Here is a 22,676-nt window from a genome sequence, read left to right as displayed (position 1 = left end):
GGATTTTATAATCTCATGGCAGCCTATGGGTTTAAGATAATGATCCTACTACATTGTCCTCATATTGGGGGGCCCTATATGCATTTGACAATCCTTAAGCATCTCTACAGCTGAACGTCACCTGTCCCCTGTCACATTACCGTCACCATTTGTTTAACCATTTCACAGGAGCACTCAGCCAAAATAACAGATAACGTGTAACCGTCTCGTATGTCGACGAGAAAAAACTGTAAGAAAGATAACCGTTCGTTAATGTGCAATAACACGTTAGGAAGCCTCAATCTGCCCCGACAATTTAGGTACGCATAAAAGGCATATAGCAAATACATTTAAACAACAAATTAACAACTTTTCAGCAGTTCGACTGGGCGAAAAAGCAGTATGCACTCACCTCTTTATTTTAGCTCCTATGTTGACTGTGTTAGCTAACCTACAGCCAACAGTAAGATGTCAACTCTTCTTAGCTAGCAAACAGGCTAGCTACATTAGCTCGTCAGGATAAATAAAACATTAACATGTGTGTTTATCCAACAACCCACGAATATATTAAGGCATGTCAAAGAAAAGTGCACTGTACCGACAATGACAGCACAATTGTCTTAATAATTGTTCGTTTTTGCCTTTGACATTCAATTCTTTTTCGAGCTTTCGATAGCATAAACTAGCACACTAGTCAACATGTGACGCACTACGGAAGCTCAGTTGGACCAAATGCTGCATTCACGTACAATGGAAAATCTTCTAGAAAAGGCAAAGCGTCACAGGTGCCGTGGAAGAGCGTTTCAACGTTTTATTGTGTTCTATTCCCAGAGATCAAATCTGGGATACGTGAAAAATGACGGTACCCTACTATGGATGCAAACGTAATTAATATATGTAATGTGGTCTCAAATATGTATTTTCAAGTAATGGGTAACTATCGTTATCATCGACGCACACCATATTAAAAATATGTTTGATTTGCGTTCAGGTAAACTCACATAACCGGCTCAATACTACTGACTACTGATAAACCACTGGCCAGATGTGGACAGACGCATCATTGTCACTGTTCCGTCTTTTCCATGGACATGAATGCATCATAATATATGCTCTTGATACTTTTAAAGGTCATCAGTTACAGCTACTTTGGACACGTACCTCCTATTTGTATTGATTGTCGGTTTAACCGCGTTTGCACTTAATAGGAAGTGAAAGGAAGGAGTAGTTTGTCCCTCTGGGGATCCATACGTCTGCGCATGCGTATGTCAATGTCGTCAGGGTGAGCGTGAGCAGTGGGTATCTGGTGTTTTCTCGTAACGATAATTGTCGCACGTAGTGTTATTGCGTACTGACGAGTTTATGTTGACAAGGTGGGAATATAGAGTTTCACATAGTGTGTAAACTGGCACATGGCTCTCAGAAGGTGTTGGGGACTTGCGGGGGTCGCTCCGCGGCTGTTATGGAACAGTGCCGTCCTGCGTGGAGCTTCTGTCCCCGGACGAACCCCTGCGTCCAGCCTTGTCAACACCCACCACGGTTGCAAAAGTGAGCGTTGCATTTTACGTTGGCGTCGTCTTATAGCGTTGCTGCCCAGGTGCAGGGCAATGTCAGCATGAATGTCAGCCGGTTGGCTCGTGACGCACCATTTGACATTGTGCCTGTGTAGCCTTTTGATATGCCTGTTTTCCGCTTTCAGCCACAGGGTCGCAGCTCTGCGGGTTCAGCTCTGCGCCACCGAGCACGGATGTGAGTTATGAGCAGCTAAAGCAGCTCCTGGCGGGCCGGAAAGCTGTGGTCATAGATGTCAGGGAACCATGGGAGCTTAGGGAGTACGGCGTCATCCCCGGGTCAATCAACGTCCCCCGTGAGTGTTGTTATTCCTGAAGTATACACTAGTGTTAGCTTGGCAGGGGATGCAACATCATATCCAGTAGTTTGACCAGTCTGCAAATGTGAACAGTTTATGTTATGTGCAGATGTGTGAATGTTCTGTCATACACATATGCTTGTTGTATTGATGCTTGGTTAGCTGTTTCTTAGTTCATAATTGCAGGCTTTTTTATTGGGGGAGAAATGCTTCAATATCACATTCACAGTCAAATTAGGTATATTTCAACATGAATGCACCGGCAGACAAGCTGCACAACTATCTTTGTGGTTAACATTCCTTAGATAATCCCGATAAGTGTATCTGGGTACAATGCTTTGACACTTGTTACAGCTCCCAGATAACACACATCCCATTCACGGCACAGAGTTCAAGTTCTACTGGAAACAGCTGACCTGTCTGTGCTTCTTTGACTTTGCAGTGGGACAGGTGAACACTGCCCTCCAGCTGGGTCCAGAAGAGTTTAATGAAAAGTACGGCGGTGAAATGCCCCAGCAGACGGATAACATTGTGTTCACCTGTCTGGCAGGGGTCAGGAGCAAGACGGCGCTCAACGCAGCCACATCGTTGGGATACAAAGAGTGAGTCTCCTTGGCGCGTGTCTGCCACAATCATTGCTTTGCACCTCATTGTCAAATCTACAAATTATTGAACAAGGCATGTATAGGAAGTGTCGAATACGATTTCTTGTTATTGTTTGTGTTAAATGTGTTCTTTACTGTCGAAGCCGAGGCTTGAGTATTACTACGTTGTTACAGCTGAAGGTTATCTCTGTTATTTCGTCATGAGACAGTTTCACCAGCTTGAGATGACTGCAACTGTTGTTGCACAATGCCAGCCCATCATGCTGTGCTCCTTTGAGAGCTGCAACATAACACATGCAGAGTATACTTCAAACACAAATGCAGTTTTATTTTTGATGCGTTTCTATTCATGCAACATTTCATCAACCTTTTTATTTTTTTCTTCCTTTCGTTTCAGTGTTCAGCATTACCTGGGTGGATGGCAAGACTGGGCGAAAAATGAACAGCAGAACTGATCCAGGGATGGCAAAACTGGAACAATTTAATTCTTTTAAGCTTTTAACCGAGATCAGACTGGCAACCGAGAGTATCAAAGGTGTAAAGGCGTCTTGTTAAGTTTTTTTAAGATGTTCATTGACTTGCCTGTTGTTTCCCTCATCTGTGAATCCCAAAGACTGAAACCAGAGGGCTCAACACACAACAATAAGTCATCTAAGGGAAAACATTTTAAAACTACTGTAATGCTACTTGAAGTCACTTGTAATTTAATTTCCTCAGAGGACTATTTATAAATCCTTTACAACTTCTAAAGAGACAAATGTATAACCTGTGATTACTCTAAAACCAACCATAATAAAAAACCAACATCAATAGACAATAAGGGTTATCTTATCTATGCAAATGACTACTTTGCTGTATAAAATTATGAGTTTAAATGAAGTTGATGCTCATAGATGCATCTGCAGTTGTTGCCAACATCATTCAATAAATACAATTCTAGTTTTGATTAACAGTGATGTCTAGTTTGTGTTTTGTAAAATATCTTTTCAGGCGATATGCACAGGGCGGCTTGTTGAGATGACAGCTGCAGGGACCGGAGATGATCTACGGTATTGAAGGGCTGTGTCTAATAACCACTGTGTCTCAGTATGAATGTGCCACCCACTCTACAGGGAACAATAACAGCTTCCTTCGTCATCCACGATAATGAATGTGTTTGTTTTACACTACCGCACTATGTCGGTTGCTGCCAGGGACCTTCTTCCTTATTAACTTACCCTTTTACAGCTTGAGCTGAGCATCCACACACATGACATTCTCGTGATCGGTTCAATCAGGATGTCTAAATCACCCGAGTGCCCCACAAAACTTAGAGGCAGCTCGCCGATGCTGAATCATTGTCAAGAAAACTGACCTCAAAGTGACTTACCAGATGCGTGAGTAAATAATCTGGCTCAGAGGTGTTAATGTCATTTGTGTTCATATTATAAACAGTGTTCTCCCACCAAGCAGGGGAACCTCTAAATGATTCATATTTAACTGTTCAACAGATCTGTGAGTTCAAACCATGTAACCACACCCTATCATTAGGCCCGTTCCATGAGATTAACACAAAAAGCGATAAATGACTCTGGAAAGAAGCACGTCCACACCATCTCAACCTTGTGTTTCCCTTTGCAATTGTTGTCTGAATTAAACAATTAGACGTGGAAAGTGGGGCTGGGTCTGCATTTGAATTGAGGGTTTATAAATAGAAACTACCTCACTGATGAATGACGCTATTTGGTTGCCACATAAAAAGAAAGAGCTGGTCTGCTAAAGATGGATTGTTCACGTGACTGATTCCACCTCACCCCCAAAAAGTCCCACGCTGCTGCAAGATTGGAGTTCAGTGGAAAGGAATAGACACAAGCTTAATCCATCAGGACGTTGTCACAGGAAAACACATTTCATAAATGTGCTGAATGTTCTGCGCGTGTGTGTGTTTGTGTGTGTGCGTTTCTCTCTCTGTGTAATATCTGGGTCTAGGGTTTTCTTTGAGGGTTAATGTTGCTGGTATTTAATGTTTACAGTAAATATTAGGAACAGTGTAGTGTTTACTGACCCCTGACCAAGTGACCCTGAAAGTGTCAAGAGAGAAGACTGGCCCCTGGACAGACATGAGCACTGTTTTCTCCCCCCATATCACATGTGCCATGTCAACCATGACCTCCAGACTACCCCCTCCCTCCCTCTCCTTTTATTCTGCCTCCTCAATGCCCCTCAGCCGCAGTTAATTTAATTTTCTTTTTTTCCCCTATTACTATGGTTTTAATATGTTGAAAACACATCACACAAATAAGTGCTAATTTATGTCAAATCATGCTGGGGCTCTTTGTTCCTCCTCGGCCGCAGCCTCATCAGGTCACCCTCCAGCTTCAGCTCAGCATTCAATTAAAGGCCCTCGTCCCATCAGAGCACATCACGTCAGTGCTGCACCTACTGGCTGCTGCTGGACGCCGTCTCTTTGCCTGCCTGCTGCCCAGCGGACAATGAGGTGGTAGACGTATGACAATCCCAGCAAAACTCACTGTGCTTCTGGTAAAAGGGAGACTGATGATGGCATTCTGTGTTTTGCAGAAAGACTGGGTGATACCGTCAGCCACTATAACAGCCACGCTCTGCTCCTCACAAGCTGCTGGCAGATATCTGAGTGGCAGGTCAAGCCTGAATTGGAGCAAAGGCTCGACATTCCACAGGTGTGGGCTCATGAACTGGTCCGCCTTTGACAAAGCTGGGGGTATGGCTGGCAACGGGCAGTATAAAACCTGAGGCTGGTTGACAACCAGGGAGTGCAAACAAGGTGGAACAGTGAAGTGAAGTGCAGCAAACCACAGACAGGCCCTGTTTTGAGCATTTCCTTCATCTCCCATCAGCAAACCAGAGGACACACGGTCATCGCCGCCGCCATGAGCCGCAGCCCGGAGAGGATCTCGTCCTATCGCCGTCACTTTGAGGACAGCAGCAGCTCGTCCTACCAGGTCAGGGTGTCCAGCCCATCCCCCACCAGGAGAGACGCCCGTCATGCCTCCGCCGGTTACTCCTGCAGAGCCGGGGCTGGCAGCATGCGTGGGGAGTCAGTGGGACGGAGGACCGCCTCCACTGCACGCAGGACTCGTATGTCAGGAGCAGGGTAAGCGCCGTCAGCTCCAGTGCCTACTGGACAGATGGGGTTTATAAATAAGGAGCCTGTACAGTTAAATTAGTATTTGTCATTGTAAAAAAATGAACATAAGTAAGTAAGTTCCTCTATTTTGTCATGAAATGCCTTCCACCCCTTCTTCAAATGTCTCTTTGGCACGCGGGTCCTTTAGGGTGGGTGCAGGAGCCATGGTCTGTGTTGGGCCAAGTGGAGAGGTTCCCATGGATCTGGATGTGGCTGCAGCCGAAAATAAAGAATTCATCAGCACCCGCACAACTGAAAGACAGGAGATGGTTGTCCTCAATGACAGACTGGCTCTATACATTGACAAGGTAAAACAGCCTTTAAACATACCAAATTTGTCTTATATTTGTCAGACTCGGCTAAAAATGTCTTTCTTTGAAAAATTGGAGCATATTACTCTCACCTCTTTGAGCACATGGACAGGGAACACATTGTGGTGTCTGGTTCAGATGCACTCAAAATTACAGAGGAGGTTGTTTTTTTTTGTGCTCTCACAGGTTCGCTCACTCGAGCAACAGAATAAGCTTCTTGAAACGGAGATCGAGGCCTACCAGAACCGCTTTGAGAATCCATCAGGTCTGCGCCTTTTGTATGAAGAGCAGCTGAGGGAGCTGAAGAAGATCGCCGACCAGATGAGAGTTCAGCGGGTGAGACAGGATTCTCCGAGCCGCACATCGCCTTCGGTTTCTCCTTTTACATTTCAGACGCTCAGCAGAGCGTAAGGAATGAATTCTTGGTTTCCGGCGAGGTTTACACCTCACTGAGCTGTAGCTGGATCTATCCAAGCAACGATACAAGACGTCAACTTGGTGTTTTCAAGGTTCCTTACCTGGTAACGGGCTTATTTCTGGCAGGCAAATGGAGAGGTGCCTCAGCGTGTTAAGGTGTCATGGAGTACAGCTGTCTTCAGCTATGTTTTATGCACAGATGAGATGGCTTGGTTGTACATCTGAAGACACACACGCACACACACACACACACACACACACACACACACACACACACACACACACACACACATACACACACACACACACACGTACGCCACACACATGAACACACAGGGATGAGGTTAAGATATACAATGCAAAATTGGCTGACGACCATATTACTTCTGGTTTCTTGGTTTTCAGGACATTTCCTTGGCGGCTAAGGAGTCCACAGCTGCTCAACTGGAGGCAATCAAAATCAGATACCAGGAGGCAGTGGAGCTAAGGAGGAAAGCTGAGTTAGATATTGAAACCTTCCGTCCAGTAAGTTCCATTTAATTAGCTGATATCTCCTTCATCATCAAATTCATTTTTTAGTCCCAAACTCACATGATAATCGTGGTGTGTGTTCCTCAGGATGTCGACAAAGCCACCTCCTCGCGCATTGCCTTGGAGAAGAAGCTGGAGCAGATGGAAGTTGAAATTGAATTCCTTAAACGGGTCCATCAACAGGTGAATACTATCTTAATGGAAGAAGTACGTATCGAGTTTGGCGTCCATTTTTGTATGATGACTAACGATTTTCTTTTCCCCAGGAAATTGAGGAGCTCATGAATCGGATCTACTCGGCTCATGCGTCAGCTCAGAGTGCATTCGCCCTGCCGGACCTGGCAGCTGCTTTGAAACAAATCCAAACGCAGTACGACGACATCGCAGCCAAAAATCTCCAGGTAAAAATAATCACACATTAGCACATCTGAGGTAAAGTTCTCATTGTTGTAGATTAAACTCATGTCATTAAATTCATTCCCTATTTTTAGGAGATGGATTCATGGTACAAAAACAAGTTTGAAGATCTGACCAGTAAGACATCAAGGCATGTGGATAGGGTTCGCAGTGTTAGAGATGAAATAGCAGGTGCCAAAAAGGATGTGAGTATCCAAAGTGAAAATGAATTAATAAGGCTTTATAAACAATCAATACAAAATTATTACATTTACAAAAATATCTCCAGATCCAAAGCAAAGACCGTGACTTGGACGCCATGAGGAGCAAGAATGAAGCTCTGGAGGCCAAGATCCGTGAGACACAAGAAAAGTACAAGAAGGAACTGGAAGACCTGCAGGTAAAGATCGACACATATAGTCTCACCAGAGTAAATTGTGAACACATATGCTTACTTTCATGCATTCAGACACAAAGCATCGCACTAATTTATTATTAACAGTAATGTTATGGTTCTGTTAACCTAATAGGCTCGAATTGAGGCCCTCCAGCTTGAGCTAAAATCCACAAAGGCTAAAATTGCACTGCACCTGCGAGAGTACCAGGAACTTCTAAATGTCAAGATGTCTCTTGAGATTGAGATTACAACATACAGGTGAATGAAAAAATACTGATTGATCCAGCCGATAAAATATTTTCAAATAAACGTAAAAAAAAGTTTTGTTTTTTCCAATATTTGATTTTTTTTTACAGAAAACTTATCGAAGGAGAAGATCTGCGACTCTCTGACATGATGCAAACCCTGTCCATTACCAGCTGTAGCTCGGGAGCCATTGGTGGTGGGATGAGCTTCAGTGGAGGAGGAGGAGGAGGAGGAGGCTTGGGGGGTGGGATGGGTGGCGGGGTAATGGGAGGTAGTGGTGGACGTGTTGGAGGCATGGGGAGTGGAGCAGAAATGGGTGTGGGCACGGCTCACGGTAGTGGAGCTGGAGGAATGAGTGGAAGAATGGGTGCTGGCGGTCCGGATGACAAGAAGGGTCCTACTGGAAGGGTAGGAGGGGCAGACATGAGTGGTGTTCATGGATTGGGAGCTGGGGGTGGAGGTGGAGGAGCTGGTGCTGGGGGTATGGGTACTGGTGGAGACAGGGGAGGAGTGGGTGCTGGAAGAATGAATGGTTTTGGTGCAAGTGCTGGCGTTGGGGGGTTGGGCACAGGGGCTGGAGGTGTTGGCAGTGGTACCGGAGGCTTGGGCACAAGTGCTGGAGGAATGGGTACTGGTGCTGGAGGTGTGGGAAGTGGTGCCGGAGGAATGGGCACTGGTGCTGGAGGAATGACCAGTGGTGCTGGAGGTGTAGGCACCGGTGCCGGAGGAATGGGCACTGGTGCTGGAGGTGTTGGCACTGGTGCTGGAGGTGTTGGCACTGGTGCTGGAGGAATGGGTACTGGTGCTGGAGGTGTGGGCAGTGGTGTTGGGGGAATGGACACTGGTGCTGGAGGTTTGAGCACTAGGGCTGGAGGTGTGGGTGTTGATGGAAATTTGGGATTCAGCACCGAAGGCAAAGGTGAGGGTGGTGTTGGAATGGGTGCAGGTGGGGGCACTGCAGGTTCGGGGGGCATGAGTGGCACTGGCATGGGGTTTAGTGTAGGAAATGGTGGAGGAACGGGTGATGGGATTGGCAGAGGCATAGATAGAGCTCAAGGTAAAGATCGTGGAATGGGTTCTAATGTGATGTCTGGTGGAATTGGAGGCAATCGAGGAACTGAAGCTTTGGGGGGAGGTGTTGCAGTATCAGGCATTGGTGGAATGGGGAAGATTGGTGGAGGCATGGGTGACACTGATGGGGCCGGGATAGGATATGGATCCGGTGGATATGACGGCAACAATGAGCCCTACGCAGAGCAAGCTGTGGAGCTGACGGAGAGGAGGACGGTACTCATTAGGTAAAGGTACCATCAGGTATTTTTTCTAATTCTTTTATACATCCAGTGCATTCTTTGTATCACAGCAGTACAACTAAAAACAGACATGCCCTTGCTTAGGAAATACCTACTTTACGTGTTTAAACCTGCTTTTAAGCCAGCATATAGCTACTTTGAAGTCCAACAAACTTATTTTGGCCCTTCTCTGCCCTCCCTTTAAGAACGTTTAAAAATGAGGATCAGGTGCTGGAGGTTGACCACCAGGAGCAGACCTACATCATCACCGGTGCAGCCGACGACTCCGATGAGGAATGAGCAGCATGAATTTCCAATTGACCTCCCCGCGCCCTTAAACCTCCACGCCCCTCTGAGCTTTGCACTGACCAAAGCCCATGTCTGGGCACTGACCTTTGCCCTTTGCCCTGGACAAGAAGACCATGAATGACCCTTTGCCACAGAGTGAAACCTTCACCTCACAGTGTCTAAATATGCTTCACTAGTAACACTAAACATGGTCTCTAAACGTTTGTGTGCCTTACACTCCCCCTCTTTTCTACTTGCTGCAAATAAAGCTATCAGCATTCAATGATTTTGTCTTGTTTAGTGTTTGTGCTTGAGGTGCTGCATAAGGACACAGGTTTACTATAATCATGAAATGCTGGTAAAAAGCAAATGTTTTACTCAGCTGAGAGACATGTTGCTTATTTTGATAGTTTTTGCTTGGAAGGATAACACATTGAAAAGGGGAAAGGAAGAAGTGAGGGAACAGCAAAACAGAGAGAAAGACGTAAACACCTGAGGGTCAAGGCGGTCACCCTGACACTTTCTGGAGGGGTAAGGAATTCATCAGTCAAATATTGTCCTGCAGCAGAGTGACGGCACACAGCCGTTTCCTGTCCTCATTCCATCCACATCCACACCTTTTCCTCCTGCTGCTGATTGGGAGCGATTGGATCTAGCCAGCAGATGCCAAACATGCTCAGTGTCCTGCTCAGGGGCTCAGAGCAAAGACATGCAACACACCAATCCTCTGAGAGAAACTGCAACCAAAGATAGGGACAGGGACAGTGTTATGATGGCAACAAAGGCCTTTCTGTGCCATCATTATAATAATGACTAAAGTCAAGTGAAGATCAAAAACCTTATATTATATCACACAAAAATAATTTTACAATAGTGGGAAAAAATTTTTTTACAAAACTAATTAAAAAATTGGAATTATTAGAGTAATAGAAAAATTGATATATTTCCAAATTAATAAGTAAAAAAATTCATTTTGGAAAAAATATGCTATACATAAACATTTATTCCTGAGAAATTGGGTTACAATACATTGAATGAAATAATAACGTTTCCAACTCAGAAAAAAATATGAATATCTAAAAACAAATTTTAAAAAATGAGGTTTTAAACTATTAAATTGTGTTTATATCAATCGCCAATAAAACTTTGATGATTCAGATGACAATATAATGAAAAACAAGCAAGACAAAATAAAAATGATAATGTTGTATTATTTGGAGCCAAAGCACCTTCCTGTAATATATCATTGCTTAATAAATATGTTTTACAACAATTATACACAGACTTCATGGTGAAGCGTTCAATATTTCCCTCGCACATCGGTTCCACGAGCTCATCCCACGCGAACACGCGGGAGACAATTAGTTTGAGCCCAGAACTGTCAATGGGAGATATAATGAGCAGCCACGAGACGATCATATCATTAGATTACATTTTGTTACTGCGAATTATTAATGTGCATCCAACCCGAACGATCAGCGGTTACATTTAGGTTCAAGTTCAGGGAGAAAAATGCACTTCTCGTCAATATGATCAGATTTAAATTATATAATTAACAGGGGAGCGTGTAAGCCATTTGAACTGCGTGTATGTGGGATGCGGAGCTCTCCATGGTGCTTTGTCTTCACGGTGGAAAAACGGACGAGTGTCGTCTTATCATTCAAATTAATAATCAAAATATACATAAACCTGCCTTCGCAGACACAAACAGTTTGTCAAAAAAAAAGTTAAATCACAAATGTGAGACACCTGTTTTTAAAAAATATATATATTTGGCACATTTAGACCGAAATTATTAGTAGTATCATCATGGTTGTCCTAATTATTGTTGCTGTATTGACGTCGTCATCATCATCATAATCCGTGTTACAATAATAACAATTATTTGTATTATCGGTATTATCTTTTATATTTTTTATGGAATGATTATTGAAAAAATATTCCCTACAAAACAGAAAATAAAAGAATTATACTTTTTTTTTAACTGACAGGGGAAAAAGGCAATTCAATCATTCAGATTTTTGTTCAAATAATAACCATGACTTCGGGCAAAAACATCTGGGCTCGTTTAAACATACAGGCCAGTCAAGGTTACGTGTCTTTAAACGTGCTCTTTGGCATCGTAGATGTTTTGCTCCCACTTTTAGTTTGCAGAAACACGCCGCGCAGCCAGTTGGGTCACTAACCTCTCTCCATAAGAAAATGCTGTTTGAGTCGCAGCGGAGGGAGAGAGCTCCTTGTATTCACCGAGGAGGGCAAAAGTTGTGACTTTCTTTGAAACCTGCGATTTTCTGTCACTTTGTGCGTATGCTTTGGGTGGCTAAATCCCAATTAGGGTCGGCTGACACGCTGCTCTATTCATGCAGAGCCGCGCCTGCATACATTTGCCTAGGAATGAACCCCTCAAATAGATCTCCTGCTAAATGCGCCGGACAGCAGAGAGAATCGGCCTGAGTGACACTTTCTTTCCGAGGCGCTCGAGTGAGAAAAGGTATGAATTTATAAGGTACACCGAAACATATCAATTCACGCAAACTTCACACGCTTTTATCCGCGTCTACTCATGCGAGACAAAGTGACTTTAAGTCAGGGAAATGTGGCCTGAAAAAGCCCGTTGCAAAAAAAAAAAAAAAAAGAAAGAAAGAAGAAAAACTTTGAATACCGAAACGGTGCAGCCCACTTCGGTGGGAGGCAAAAAAAGAAGAAGAAGAAGAAGAAGAAGAAGAAGAAGAAGAAGAAGAAGAAGAAGAAGAAGAAGAAGAAGAAGAAGAAGAAGAAGAAGAAGGGGAAAACGGCATTTTGAATGAAATCACGCATGAACAGCGTTGAATCAGGTGCCGTTTATTCAGCTCCTCTCTAATGCGATTTTGAATATTAGTCTGGGTTAAAATCCCAATCATGTCATCTGGTGGGAGTCCCATACAAGCATAATTACTATTCAAACGCGTCGCTAATGTCCCACCCGCACCAAGGCAGCTGGTCGGCCTCTGGTGCAGCTTGCATCTTTCCCCAGGTTTCTCAGAGAGAAAAACACCTTGAACACGGCGGGTGTAAAGAATGAAAATAATGAAGGAGAAAAAACAGGCGAGGAATAAGATAAACAGGCCCGTATAAAAGCTTCCCCCCTCTTTGTTTGAGATGTGAAAGGAGTAATAATACGTTCTGATTCCTTTGCTGGACAGAGTTCAACCTGTCCCCGACAACCAAAAAGCACGAGGATTTAACTTTTCTTTTTTCCTCTTCTCAGTCTCCTTCTTCTTTTTAATTAGGCCGTAAGAAGTGTGACCAAATAAATGTGAGAGGTGCCGAAGGTGTGGGCTTACATGCGGAGAAATAAATGGGTTTAGACAAACACCGAGTCATTTCCAAGACGTGGGAATCTGTGAGAAATAGGCCACGCTGCTAAGTGGGACAATGATTGGACTTCTCTGAATGGACCCCAAACAAAGTTTATGGGTCGACATAAAAAATGTGTTTTCTCCCGAGCTTGGAGGGGTCTCAAATGGTAGGCCATTGAAACCAGTCCAGGAGAGGTGGTGGTGAACCCTTGGCACCCCTGAAGTATAGTCAGGGATCCTGAATGGAGATCCCTGGTGGGGCATTGCTCTCTGTATTTACCGCGTTGCTTTGCAGACAGGTTGTTCCTCTATATTCATGGCTCATTAATGGCCAACCAGTTAAATCAGAGCCCCACCGTTTAGACAGTTAAAATACCCCTCACCCCCCCAAAAGAAGGCTGGCAAGAGCCGGGCAGAGCCGCCCCATCGCGACTGCGATTCTTCTCCGGCCGTTATTTACGTTTATTAAAGAGACGCGGGCTTTGATTTAAGAGATGCGCACTGGCGGAATGCTGTTGATGGACTCCGCGATATTGTCCCAGAATAAAGATCAGACCGTGTAATTAATGTGTCTTTTCCGTTTTAAAAGAAGCACGAGGAACAATACCGCCGGTCAAGCCATTTAATTTCATTTAATTTTCCATCCCATTTGCCTCCAACACTGACACCGAGTCCTTTGACTGCTCTCGCGTCAGAGCGCACAGTGCAGCGGGGAGAGTCCATCCAGCGACTTCGAGAAAGGAAAAGTCTTCGCCTGTTTCACTCCTCCTCCTCCTCCTCCTCCTCCTCCTCCTCCTCCTCCTCCTCCTCCTCCTCCTCCTCCTCCCCCTCCTCTTCCTCAGAGAAGAATAATTCATTTCACTGTGGAGAAGTGCGGGTCTTTAAAGGCAACACAGCGCAGGGGTGGATGGGAACCAGCCGCAAATGGCGAGGCGTTAATAAATAACCCCCTCCGCACAGCCAGGCGCAAACATTGCGCCCATTGATGAGATTGTTCGCGTGTCGTTCAGGCTCTTTGACTGACTGTGGAGGAGCGCGGGGAGAAGAGGGTGTGTGTGAGAGAGAGAGAGAGAGAGAGAGAGAGAGAGAGAGAGAGAGAGAGAGAGAGAGAGAGAGAGAGAGAGAGAGAGAGAGAAAGAGAGAGAGAGAGATTAATGTCTAGTTTATTTACAGCGTACAACTCAACAAGCTGAAATGAACCTGAAATAAAGCAATGCACTGATTTAATCTGAGCTGTATTGTGTGTCGTTGTTGTTTTGTGTATTCTTTATTTGATTAAATATTATCGAATAAGAATAATACTCTATGCAGGCATGACTCCAATCGCTTTTGGACATTGTATCACAGTATTTTATTTGTTTAAACAGTCATATCCTCGGGATTTGTTTTTTTTTCAACACAAGAATAGGCTCGTATTCCCAGTGGACAGGTCAGAGGTCAAAGTGTTCAGGGACTTGATCGCCCACAGGTTCCTCTGTTCTCCTCCTCTGCGCAGACTCATCATCAGCATCACAAGGCTCCAATAACTCTAGAGGACCTGCTGCACAGAGCCACGTGGCACTGAGACGCTTCTCCCTCAGAAGTCTCCCTCACAACGCATTAATTATTAAGATGAGATATTTACTTCCAACCAATCAGTGAGTCAATCATTTTTAGATAATTGTACCACTACAGTCACGTAATCTGATAAAGTGTAGGCCTATATGGACATTATAATAATCTGAATACAGTTGAGATGATGGCCCATCAATACTCTGATGTTGCACCTAGAAATACAAACTTAGTTGGCTTTTTTATTTTATTTCGAAATGAACTGAAGAATTAATTGGTCCATCTGTCAAAGTCCACTTTATTCAAAAATAATATTAAAGAATAAACAGGGCTGCTTTTACCTTAACGCAAACATTTTGGAGATACATGGTTCCCACAGGACAGAATATGATTTTTAATCAATCAAACACTATACATCAATTATGTATTCACAATAATTGCATTATAAACAAAATGTTGAAACATTTTATTCACCAAATATCAGATTTTCCTCTAATGCGTCACAATCTATTTACATAATATTCATGTAAAGATGTTTTGCTAAGATTGGGCATTATGAGCAAGCTTATAATTGATGAATCATAATGAATAATTATACGTTCACATGTTGCCACTAAAATGTCTGAATTGAGCTACAAATCAAAGGTAAAATAATGTCATTATTCTCCCCAAAAGAATAATAAGTGTAATGTTTTTGGCCTTTGCAGCAGAATACGTGTTGAATGAGGAAGACAAGACAAGAAAACCACAAGTGTGTGCGTTGGGAAGATGGTGATGCTTGTGCTTTAGTTGTTGTTTCTCTTTTCTCCCCCTTCTCTCTCCCTCTTCCTGCTGCTGGTTCCTTTTCAGTACCTGCCTGATCTCCACCCGGCACACGCCGAGAGTCAATAGAAGTTAACAAGTCCTCTAAACTTTCCTGCTCTTTTGTTAAACTACGGGAACAAAGGAGGAGGGAGAATAAAGCGCTTTGAAGTGGATAAACCTCAAAGAATGCCAGCCAAGTAGATTTAAAGTAGCCGCTGATTTCCAAAAACCGGCCTGAAAGAGGAGAATGGAAAAGGGTGAGGATTTATGGAGAAATTATACAGTGGATTTGTCAGTTAAAATATCGCAACTGTCTGGAGGACAAAGCCACATGCTGAGGATTAATGGTCGCTCCGGACCTTTGATTCTGCTCCCTCTTTTCTCTGCTCTTGACAAATTGGATTTTGGGGATGGGAAGGTCGCCTGGCCCTTTGTGTCTCTTGACCGTTTTGGAGCAATTCATTATGCGGCGGGGTAAGGGAAAGTCTCCATGTGACCAGGCCGGCCCGTTTTCCCCTCTCCTCACAGCTGCTGGGAGAGCCCAACTCTCTCACACTCACTCACTCACTCACTCACTCACTCACACACACACAAACACACACGCACACACTGACTCGCAGCTTCAAACTCAGGACCGCGCTCCCCCTTCTTCTCCCCCCTTTAAACTACCTTATAGCACAGCATCACCTCGGGAGGGGCGGGGGGCTGTTGGGGGCGGAGGGTGGGGGGCTACCTTGCCTGCACCATCACTAGAAAAGCCGGAGAGCATAACGCCAACGCATCACTTTGAGGGCGGATATCGGCCGGTCCTCATCCTCTCTTTCTCCTCCTCTTCTTCCTCCTCCTCCTCCTCCTTCATTGCACTCTCCCACTCGGTCTCCATCAGTCTTCATGGTTCTGATCTCACCCCACGCCATGCAAGCCACCCGGGCGTCCACCTCCGTCAGTGTGTTTGCGGACTGCAGCGTCCCGGCCGGGATCCGAATAGGACCGGTACCGGGCGTCTTCAAACTCGGGAAGTACGTGTCGGACCGCAAGGAAGTTGGACCCAAAAAGAAGGTGAGTTTAAAAAAAGAAAAAAGGAAAAAAAGAAAACAGAACACGTAAATGTGTTGTCTCTCTAAGCTGCAGGGTTCAGTTTGTGCAACTCCAAGAATGCGTTTTATTTTGAAATGTGTGGATGTCCTGCGGGTTAATCCGGTGCATCAGATGATTAAATAAAGGTTGCATTGCTCTATTTTTCATCATTACGTTCATGGAGTGATTTATTACCAATCGTGTTAATCAAAAATAGCATCAACAACTTTTTTTGTTTTCTTTAAAACTTTGTAGTATTTTGTAGTGAACCGAATCGACAATCAAATAACCTCTTTTAATATCTAAACACACTTTCTTGTACTCGCCTTCAATTTCAGCGCGTGATATTCAAAACGAACGGACTGATCTGGATTTTTAAAGCTGCACTGTCAAATCCATCGGACCTTCGCTTATTAAATGGTTTGGCCTGTCAAGTTGGAAATAATTGAACTCCATTAGCGGCCGACTTGTCAGTCTGTGCTTCTACTTAACCGGCCTAATGGGCGACCCGGGTCTGCTGTGTGGGGTTTCATGCCCTCAGCCGCCTCACATTTCACTGCCTGGCGGGCCAGTTACCCCGATGAGCCGTTTACTTTTAATGCAATCCGGCCACGGAAAGATGCCACCGAGGCCGGGGCCGCAGCCCGGGGCCATGCGGAAATAACTGAGAATAATAATTACAAAAAAACTTATAAAAGATGGGTTATGATTATTCTGAGCGTGTGTGGAGGTAAATACAATGTCTGAAAACCAAAGGAGCAGATAATAAAACAAATAAAAGCCTCCAGACATCGACATGTATAAACAGAGAACAAGAAAATAACATTTTTAAACACCTATTTCCCCGTCGCGGCTCCATAACCGCACCCTGTTATTGTTGCGCTGTCAGCGGCTGTGATTGATGCGTCTAAATGCGTGGCCCCGGGCGAGCTGAGCTGGATCATCAGGTGCAATCTCCGTGTCAAATGTCACGCTTCGATCTTTAATGTCCTTGAACAGTTTAGAAACGCTCTGACACTCCTCAAATTCGTTTCCCATATCAACTCAATTAGGCCCGAGTGTCATTCTCTTTAGTAAATTATCAGCAGAGCGGATAAAGACGCATTAAGCGCGCTTTGGTCATGCGTGGCCGAGGCACCTCCAGGTAGCGCGGCAGACAGACAATAATGGCGAGAGAATTCGCTTGATTAAATATTAATAAATACAAAAAAAAACATACATAGGGTGGTTTATAAATAAAATGCGTGAAGACAAACTGCAGGCCGAAAGGGTTTTTCAAACGCTGTAGCCGAAATATGTATTTAGTTCTTCGGTCGTGTTCGGGTTGACGTTTCCCATCGTTCCTGTATCATCCTGTAGATAGTCACAATGCCTCGTGCTCATTCTGAACCGTTGCTCTGCATGCTTAGATCCGCTTGGTGCGGGGGGAGTTCGTGGATGAGTCGGGCTGTCCCGTGCCAGACTGGATCGGACTGATCCGCGCCGCCAGGAACAGCCAAGAGCAAAACCTGGAGGCGGTGTCGGACTTACCTGGGGGACAGGTGAATGATCTTGACATCACACTTTTGAGGCCGAGGCCAAAGGTCACACAGACACACGTGTGGACACCTTCGTTAACTTCAGCTCCTCTTCCGTCTTTCTCTGTTTCTAGATTTTCTACCGCGTGCTGAGAGAAATCCCCGCCGGAGAGGAGCTCAGTGTTTGGTACTCCAACGCGCTGGCCCAGTGGTACGACATCCCCACCACGGCCACTCCCACGCACGACGAGAAAGGTAAATCCGGCTGCTAATAATGGCGCAGAGAGTTCAGCCAATACGGGCAATATTATCCGAAAATGAAATGATGGGAATTACAGGACAATGATGAGGATGTACTGTTGCTCTGGCTGTGTATAGACGTGGAGCATCGGGGATGACACGACATCGACATGTTGAGGGGCCCATCGCTGCTAAATGACCCGGGACGTGCCTCCTTTATCGCTCAGTGATGGAAATCAATTGCATGTTGTTTTTACCTCAGGCAGCCCTCTTTTTTTCTTCATTATTATTTATTTATTTATCGTGAAACCCGAACGGTACCACATTTATGTTTTTCATTTGGTGAAAATAAAATGCATTTCGGAACATACATTTACTTTCTTTTAGAAAAAAACCGAAAACGTTTAATTCGTTTAATATAAGGGATGTTAATATTACTTCAGGCCCACAACATAAATCATTGTGTCGCTTTTAAGCCACATGAAGAAGAATGATTAAATATTGACGAGCAAAACTAAATTCGATTAGAGGAATATTAGGAGGCCATCAAATAAACAGCACAATTAATCAGAGCACATTAGTCTAACTCCAGCTTTAATCATCACAGACATTATTTTCTTTCAAAATATCTGAAGATTTCTTGAGTTTTGTCATCAGGCTGCATGTGTTTAGATTTTTAATCCGATTGTTTGGGCGGGTAATGATAATTTTGGCGGTTGCACTTGGGGATTAGTCGCTATAATCCCAACTAAATACCAGCTCGGAAGGAACTAATCCGTAAAAAAAAGAGATTATTATAAACAGACACTTTGCAGGGAATTCCATCAATTGGCGATGGTTTTGAATGACGTGTTTTATTTGGGCCGGCAAGGACCTCTCAATTGAATAAATGTAGAAAGCAAAACGGTGAACCTTCTAATGATATCAAAGTCGCGCCGGGAAAAGATAATAATAATTGGGATAAAGTAATTATGACACTTGAAGTATAATTTAAAAAAAGATAAAGAAATCAATTAAAAGCATAAATGGACGCGTCTCGTCGACCATGGAAGAAGAAAGAGGGCTGGGGATTCAGTTGCGAGACGGAGGTTAACAAATGTCATCGCGTCATTAATATTCATGTATTCAAAAGCAAATAAATTCAAAAACAAGTGCTTCACGGCAAATTAGGTGGGTGCGTCAAGGTATTGTGGCCTAATGAATGCTAACTTTTATATGGGGTGTATATTGCCCTGATTGTCCGGCCCGACACCGTGTGCGCTCCTGGACATACGCTCGCTCCCCATTATTAGGCGTCAACAGATGGGCCCGCGCCATTGTTTCTGGAGACTTGCGATTTCAAGCAACAGCTGCTGTCACTTCCACGGAAAAGCGCACAGAGAGGGAGAGTGCCGCGCTCAATGCATCGGTTCCTGAGCGCCAGATTGGGCAGGGCGTTTGCTCTTTTGATGGCGATCATAAACAATGGTCCGTATGAGGATTACAAAATCATTACATCTATATTAACCTCTGAGTGCTCGACTGGGGGGCGGAGGGTCATTCAAATGGCCTCCTGTGCCATTTGGCACCAGATCTTAGACACCGGAACCCATCCATGATACTTATATTCTAGTTTAAAGGTGATGTGCAGCAGTGACTGATGGGAATGTTGCTTTTTGAAGGGAACATCGTTGTTGCAATATTTTAATATGACAAACCCTCCATTTAAATGAAAAAGTGCTGCAGAATTTATTTATTTTAGTTTACACAGTCTGTACAATTTACGTGTGCGTGCTGCGGGTGTAACCTTAACCTTTATGGTGATTTAGGGGAAGAAGAAGAAGAAGAAGACAAAGAATGGGGCACTTGTCTGCTTTTCTCTACAGGTTGCAAAATCGGTTATTTTCATTTTACGCACGCGGACCTGGCCTTTTACGCACGGGGATGGAGCACATTGTCATGTCGTTATCTGGCTTCACGCTGTCGGGCAACCTAATGATCCGAAGAAGTCATCTGATAATTAATGTCACGTTTATTTTTGTCGCTACAGGTGAGGAGCGCTACATCTGCTGGTACTGCTGGAGAATCTTCAAGTACCCGAACACGCTCAAGGCCCACGTCCACTTCCACTGCGCCCTGAGCAACGGGCGAGGGTTTGTGACCAGCGAGCAGGCCAGAGGCACGGAGACCTTCAGCAGGTCGCCGAAGTCCGGAGACATCCCCAACACTTCCACCTCTCCGAGGAGCGGCCACAGTAACTCCTCCATATCAGACTCTGGCAGGCGGGCGGTGTCCTCCTTGCCGTTCCCGCACAAAGCGGGCCTGTCAAAGAAAAGCAGCTCAGAGGAGCAGGACAGGGCCCTCGACATGAGCGTGACCTCAGTCAGAAACCAAGGACACATCCTCGGCTTCGGCGCCACATCCTCAGTGCTGAGCAGCATGGGCTTCCACCCGGGTGTGCGCTCGGCCTTCAAACCCACCGGCGTCTCCAAAGGCGCGGACGCCTCCAGAGAGGACGCGAACGGGAAGCTGGGCGGCCTGGGATTCAACAAACTCGTCGCGACCATGAAACCGATCCGCAACGTGGCCGACGCTCTGAACGGAGGAGGGGGGCACCCTCCCAAGTGCGCACCTGCAATCATGGACTCCGCATCTCCGATGGTGCCATGCACAAACGCAATCCGAGGTTTCCCGTTGCTGCCTCACATGGAGGAGACCTCTGCTTTTAAGCACGTGGACAGTCGGATGCACTCCGGCCTGTCGCCGTCCCGCTACCCCCAGATGGCCCCAGGACTCCACTTTGAGCGGTTCTCCCTCCCACACTTCGACGGTGTCAAGACCTATGGCGGAGACTGTAACATCCCCCTCATGCCCCTCACCGTCTATAACGGGGAGCTTCTGTACAGCTCGCCGTACTACCCGCTCAAATTCCACTTCAGCAACCTCCTCAAATACCCGGAGTCCATGTCCTACTTTGGCGCGCCCTCGCTGAACCACGACCTGGGCTCCATCACCAACATCGACCGGGAGATCGCCATGCACACGCAGCAGCTGTCCGAGATCAGCGCGGAGAAGAACCGGACGAGGCTGGACTCGATCCCCGCCGGGAGCGTCAGCAACGCCAGCTCCGGCAAACCGAAAAAGGGACACCTGTGTCTGTACTGCGGCAAGCTGTACTCGAGGAAGTACGGCCTGAAAATCCACATGAGGACTCACACGGGTTACAAGCCGCTCAAGTGCAAAGTGTGCTTCCGGCCGTTTGGCGACCCCAGCAACCTGAACAAACACATCCGGCTCCACGCGGAGGGGAACACGCCGTACAGGTGCGAGTTCTGCGGCAAGGTGCTGGTGCGGAGGCGGGACCTGGAGAGGCACGTCAAGTCCAGGCACCCCGGCCAGACCGTCAAGAAGCTGGAGGAGAAGGCGGGCGGCCTGTTCGAGGACGCGGAGCCAAAGAGCGACAATGACAGTGACGTGGACGTGTGCTTCACCGACGACCAGAGCGACCAGGAGTCGAGCAAAAACACTGACTGAGCCGCGTCCGCGCCCACAGAGACACGCATTGACTTTAAATTATGTACACGATCAAAAAATATGTCATTTAGTGCTACACCGATTTTTGATTTATTTTTTAAAAGGGAAACTTTTGTTTGTTGTATCCTGACATTCAAGGAAACATTATAATGATCCATATATTTAGTTGAAATGTTCTTTGTCTCGCGCATGGGCAATGCAACAATGTCTCCCTGCTCTGCCAGAGGACCAGTGGCCTTCTGGGTTGTGGCACGCGCTCCTCACCGAACACAGAGCCTGTTTTATTTGTTTCAAATGCAAAAAAAAAAAATCTGAATTGGAATCATATTTTTTTTCAGTGAAAGCAGAATATAACACTAAATTATCTCAGATATATATTTTTGGCAGTGTAAAATATAAATAGCAGTTGTCTTTTTTTAATGCCCCCCTGATAATAATTTATGACTGAAGGCCCAATCCCCCACACACACAAAAGAAAAAGGGCACTACACATTCCATCACACTATGGACGCATTCTAGTAAATTATGAGCTGCAAAAGCTTTTTTCCTCCTCTTCTTCTTTTATTTCACTTGGTTTTATATTGTGAGAAAAAAATGGCACCATTTTCACATTCCCTTCTAAACTGTCAGTTGCACTTTAAAAACAGCAATGGGCATTTCATTTCAACGGGACGGATGCATTGCGATTATTATAATCGAATTAATGTTCAGGACTTCATGAAAGCTCTCGGACGCCTCGCTGAGCAACACACTGTACTTAAATTTGCACTTTCTCGCCGAGGTTACGCTGTTCTGAAAGAAGCAGCAGCAGCAGCGCCCCGTTTATTTAAGGAGTTATTTCAAGAGAGAGAAAATTGTATTGATTGCAGTTATAGCCTATGTAAAGAAGTGTAAAGTATGATATTTCACATTTCAGTGGAGAAGTGTTGTATACGTTTGTTTATACGTGATATTGTCTATGAGCACAATATTTTACTCCCGTCCGTTAAGTTGTTGGTTTTTGAATAAATTTTAATTTAAAATATGAACAAAAAATGTGTTTGAGCTTTTTCTTTTTTTCTCTCCATTGAATGAATAACAACGTCATCGCATGTAAACCCGATTAAACTCTACGATATGTACTTTCATATTCATTAAGTTCGGTGTTTTGTTTTGTGTG

The 22,676-nt window shown here is 45.0% G+C and overlaps 4 protein-coding genes across 6 annotated transcripts in view; 3 read left to right on the top strand and 1 right to left on the bottom strand.

Moving 5' to 3' along the window:
• Window positions 1-673, bottom strand: part of usp45 (ubiquitin specific peptidase 45) — a 36,574-nt gene extending 35,901 nt beyond the window's left edge. For all 3 annotated transcript variants that reach the window (XM_068570173.1, XM_068570174.1, XM_068570175.1), the window contains exon 1: window positions 392-673. The gene's annotated coding sequence lies outside the window, so the exon portion shown is untranslated. The remainder of the gene's footprint in view (window positions 1-391) is intronic.
• A 714-nt stretch (window positions 674-1,387) lies between these two features.
• On the top strand, window positions 1,388-3,362 carry tstd3 (thiosulfate sulfurtransferase like domain containing 3). Its single transcript, XM_068570410.1, has 4 exons — window positions 1,388-1,527; window positions 1,679-1,846; window positions 2,292-2,451; window positions 2,852-3,362. The coding sequence occupies exons 1-4, from the start codon at window positions 1,392-1,394 to the stop codon at window positions 2,907-2,909; spliced, it is 522 nt and encodes a 173-aa protein (XP_068426511.1). The 5' UTR covers window positions 1,388-1,391; the 3' UTR covers window positions 2,910-3,362.
• A 1,980-nt stretch (window positions 3,363-5,342) lies between these two features.
• Window positions 5,343-9,489, top strand: zgc:172323 (uncharacterized protein LOC564165 homolog). The gene is made up of 12 exons (XM_068570598.1): window positions 5,343-5,566; window positions 5,748-5,907; window positions 6,097-6,246; window positions 6,733-6,852; window positions 6,946-7,041; window positions 7,125-7,259; window positions 7,350-7,460; window positions 7,544-7,654; window positions 7,785-7,909; window positions 8,008-8,645; window positions 8,811-9,195; window positions 9,396-9,489. Exons 1-12 carry the CDS (start codon window positions 5,343-5,345, stop codon window positions 9,487-9,489), a joined length of 2,349 nt encoding a protein of 782 aa, XP_068426699.1.
• A 6,572-nt stretch (window positions 9,490-16,061) lies between these two features.
• prdm13 (PR domain containing 13) lies at window positions 16,062-22,179 on the top strand. Its single transcript, XM_068570552.1, has 4 exons — window positions 16,062-16,229; window positions 17,657-17,788; window positions 17,899-18,019; window positions 20,034-22,179. The coding sequence occupies exons 1-4, from the start codon at window positions 16,062-16,064 to the stop codon at window positions 21,515-21,517; spliced, it is 1,905 nt and encodes a 634-aa protein (XP_068426653.1). The 3' UTR covers window positions 21,518-22,179.
• Window positions 22,180-22,676: the final 497 nt, after the last annotated feature.

The sequence above is a fragment of the Clinocottus analis genome, unplaced genomic scaffold, assembly GCF_023055335.1.
Source record: "Clinocottus analis isolate CAN_PGR_092001 unplaced genomic scaffold, fCliAna1.0.p SCAF_9, whole genome shotgun sequence".
Classification (NCBI taxonomy): domain Eukaryota; kingdom Metazoa; phylum Chordata; class Actinopteri; order Perciformes; family Cottidae; genus Clinocottus; species Clinocottus analis.
Note: the sequence above shows the minus strand (reverse complement) of the source record. Positions and strands in the feature narration are given on the sequence as shown.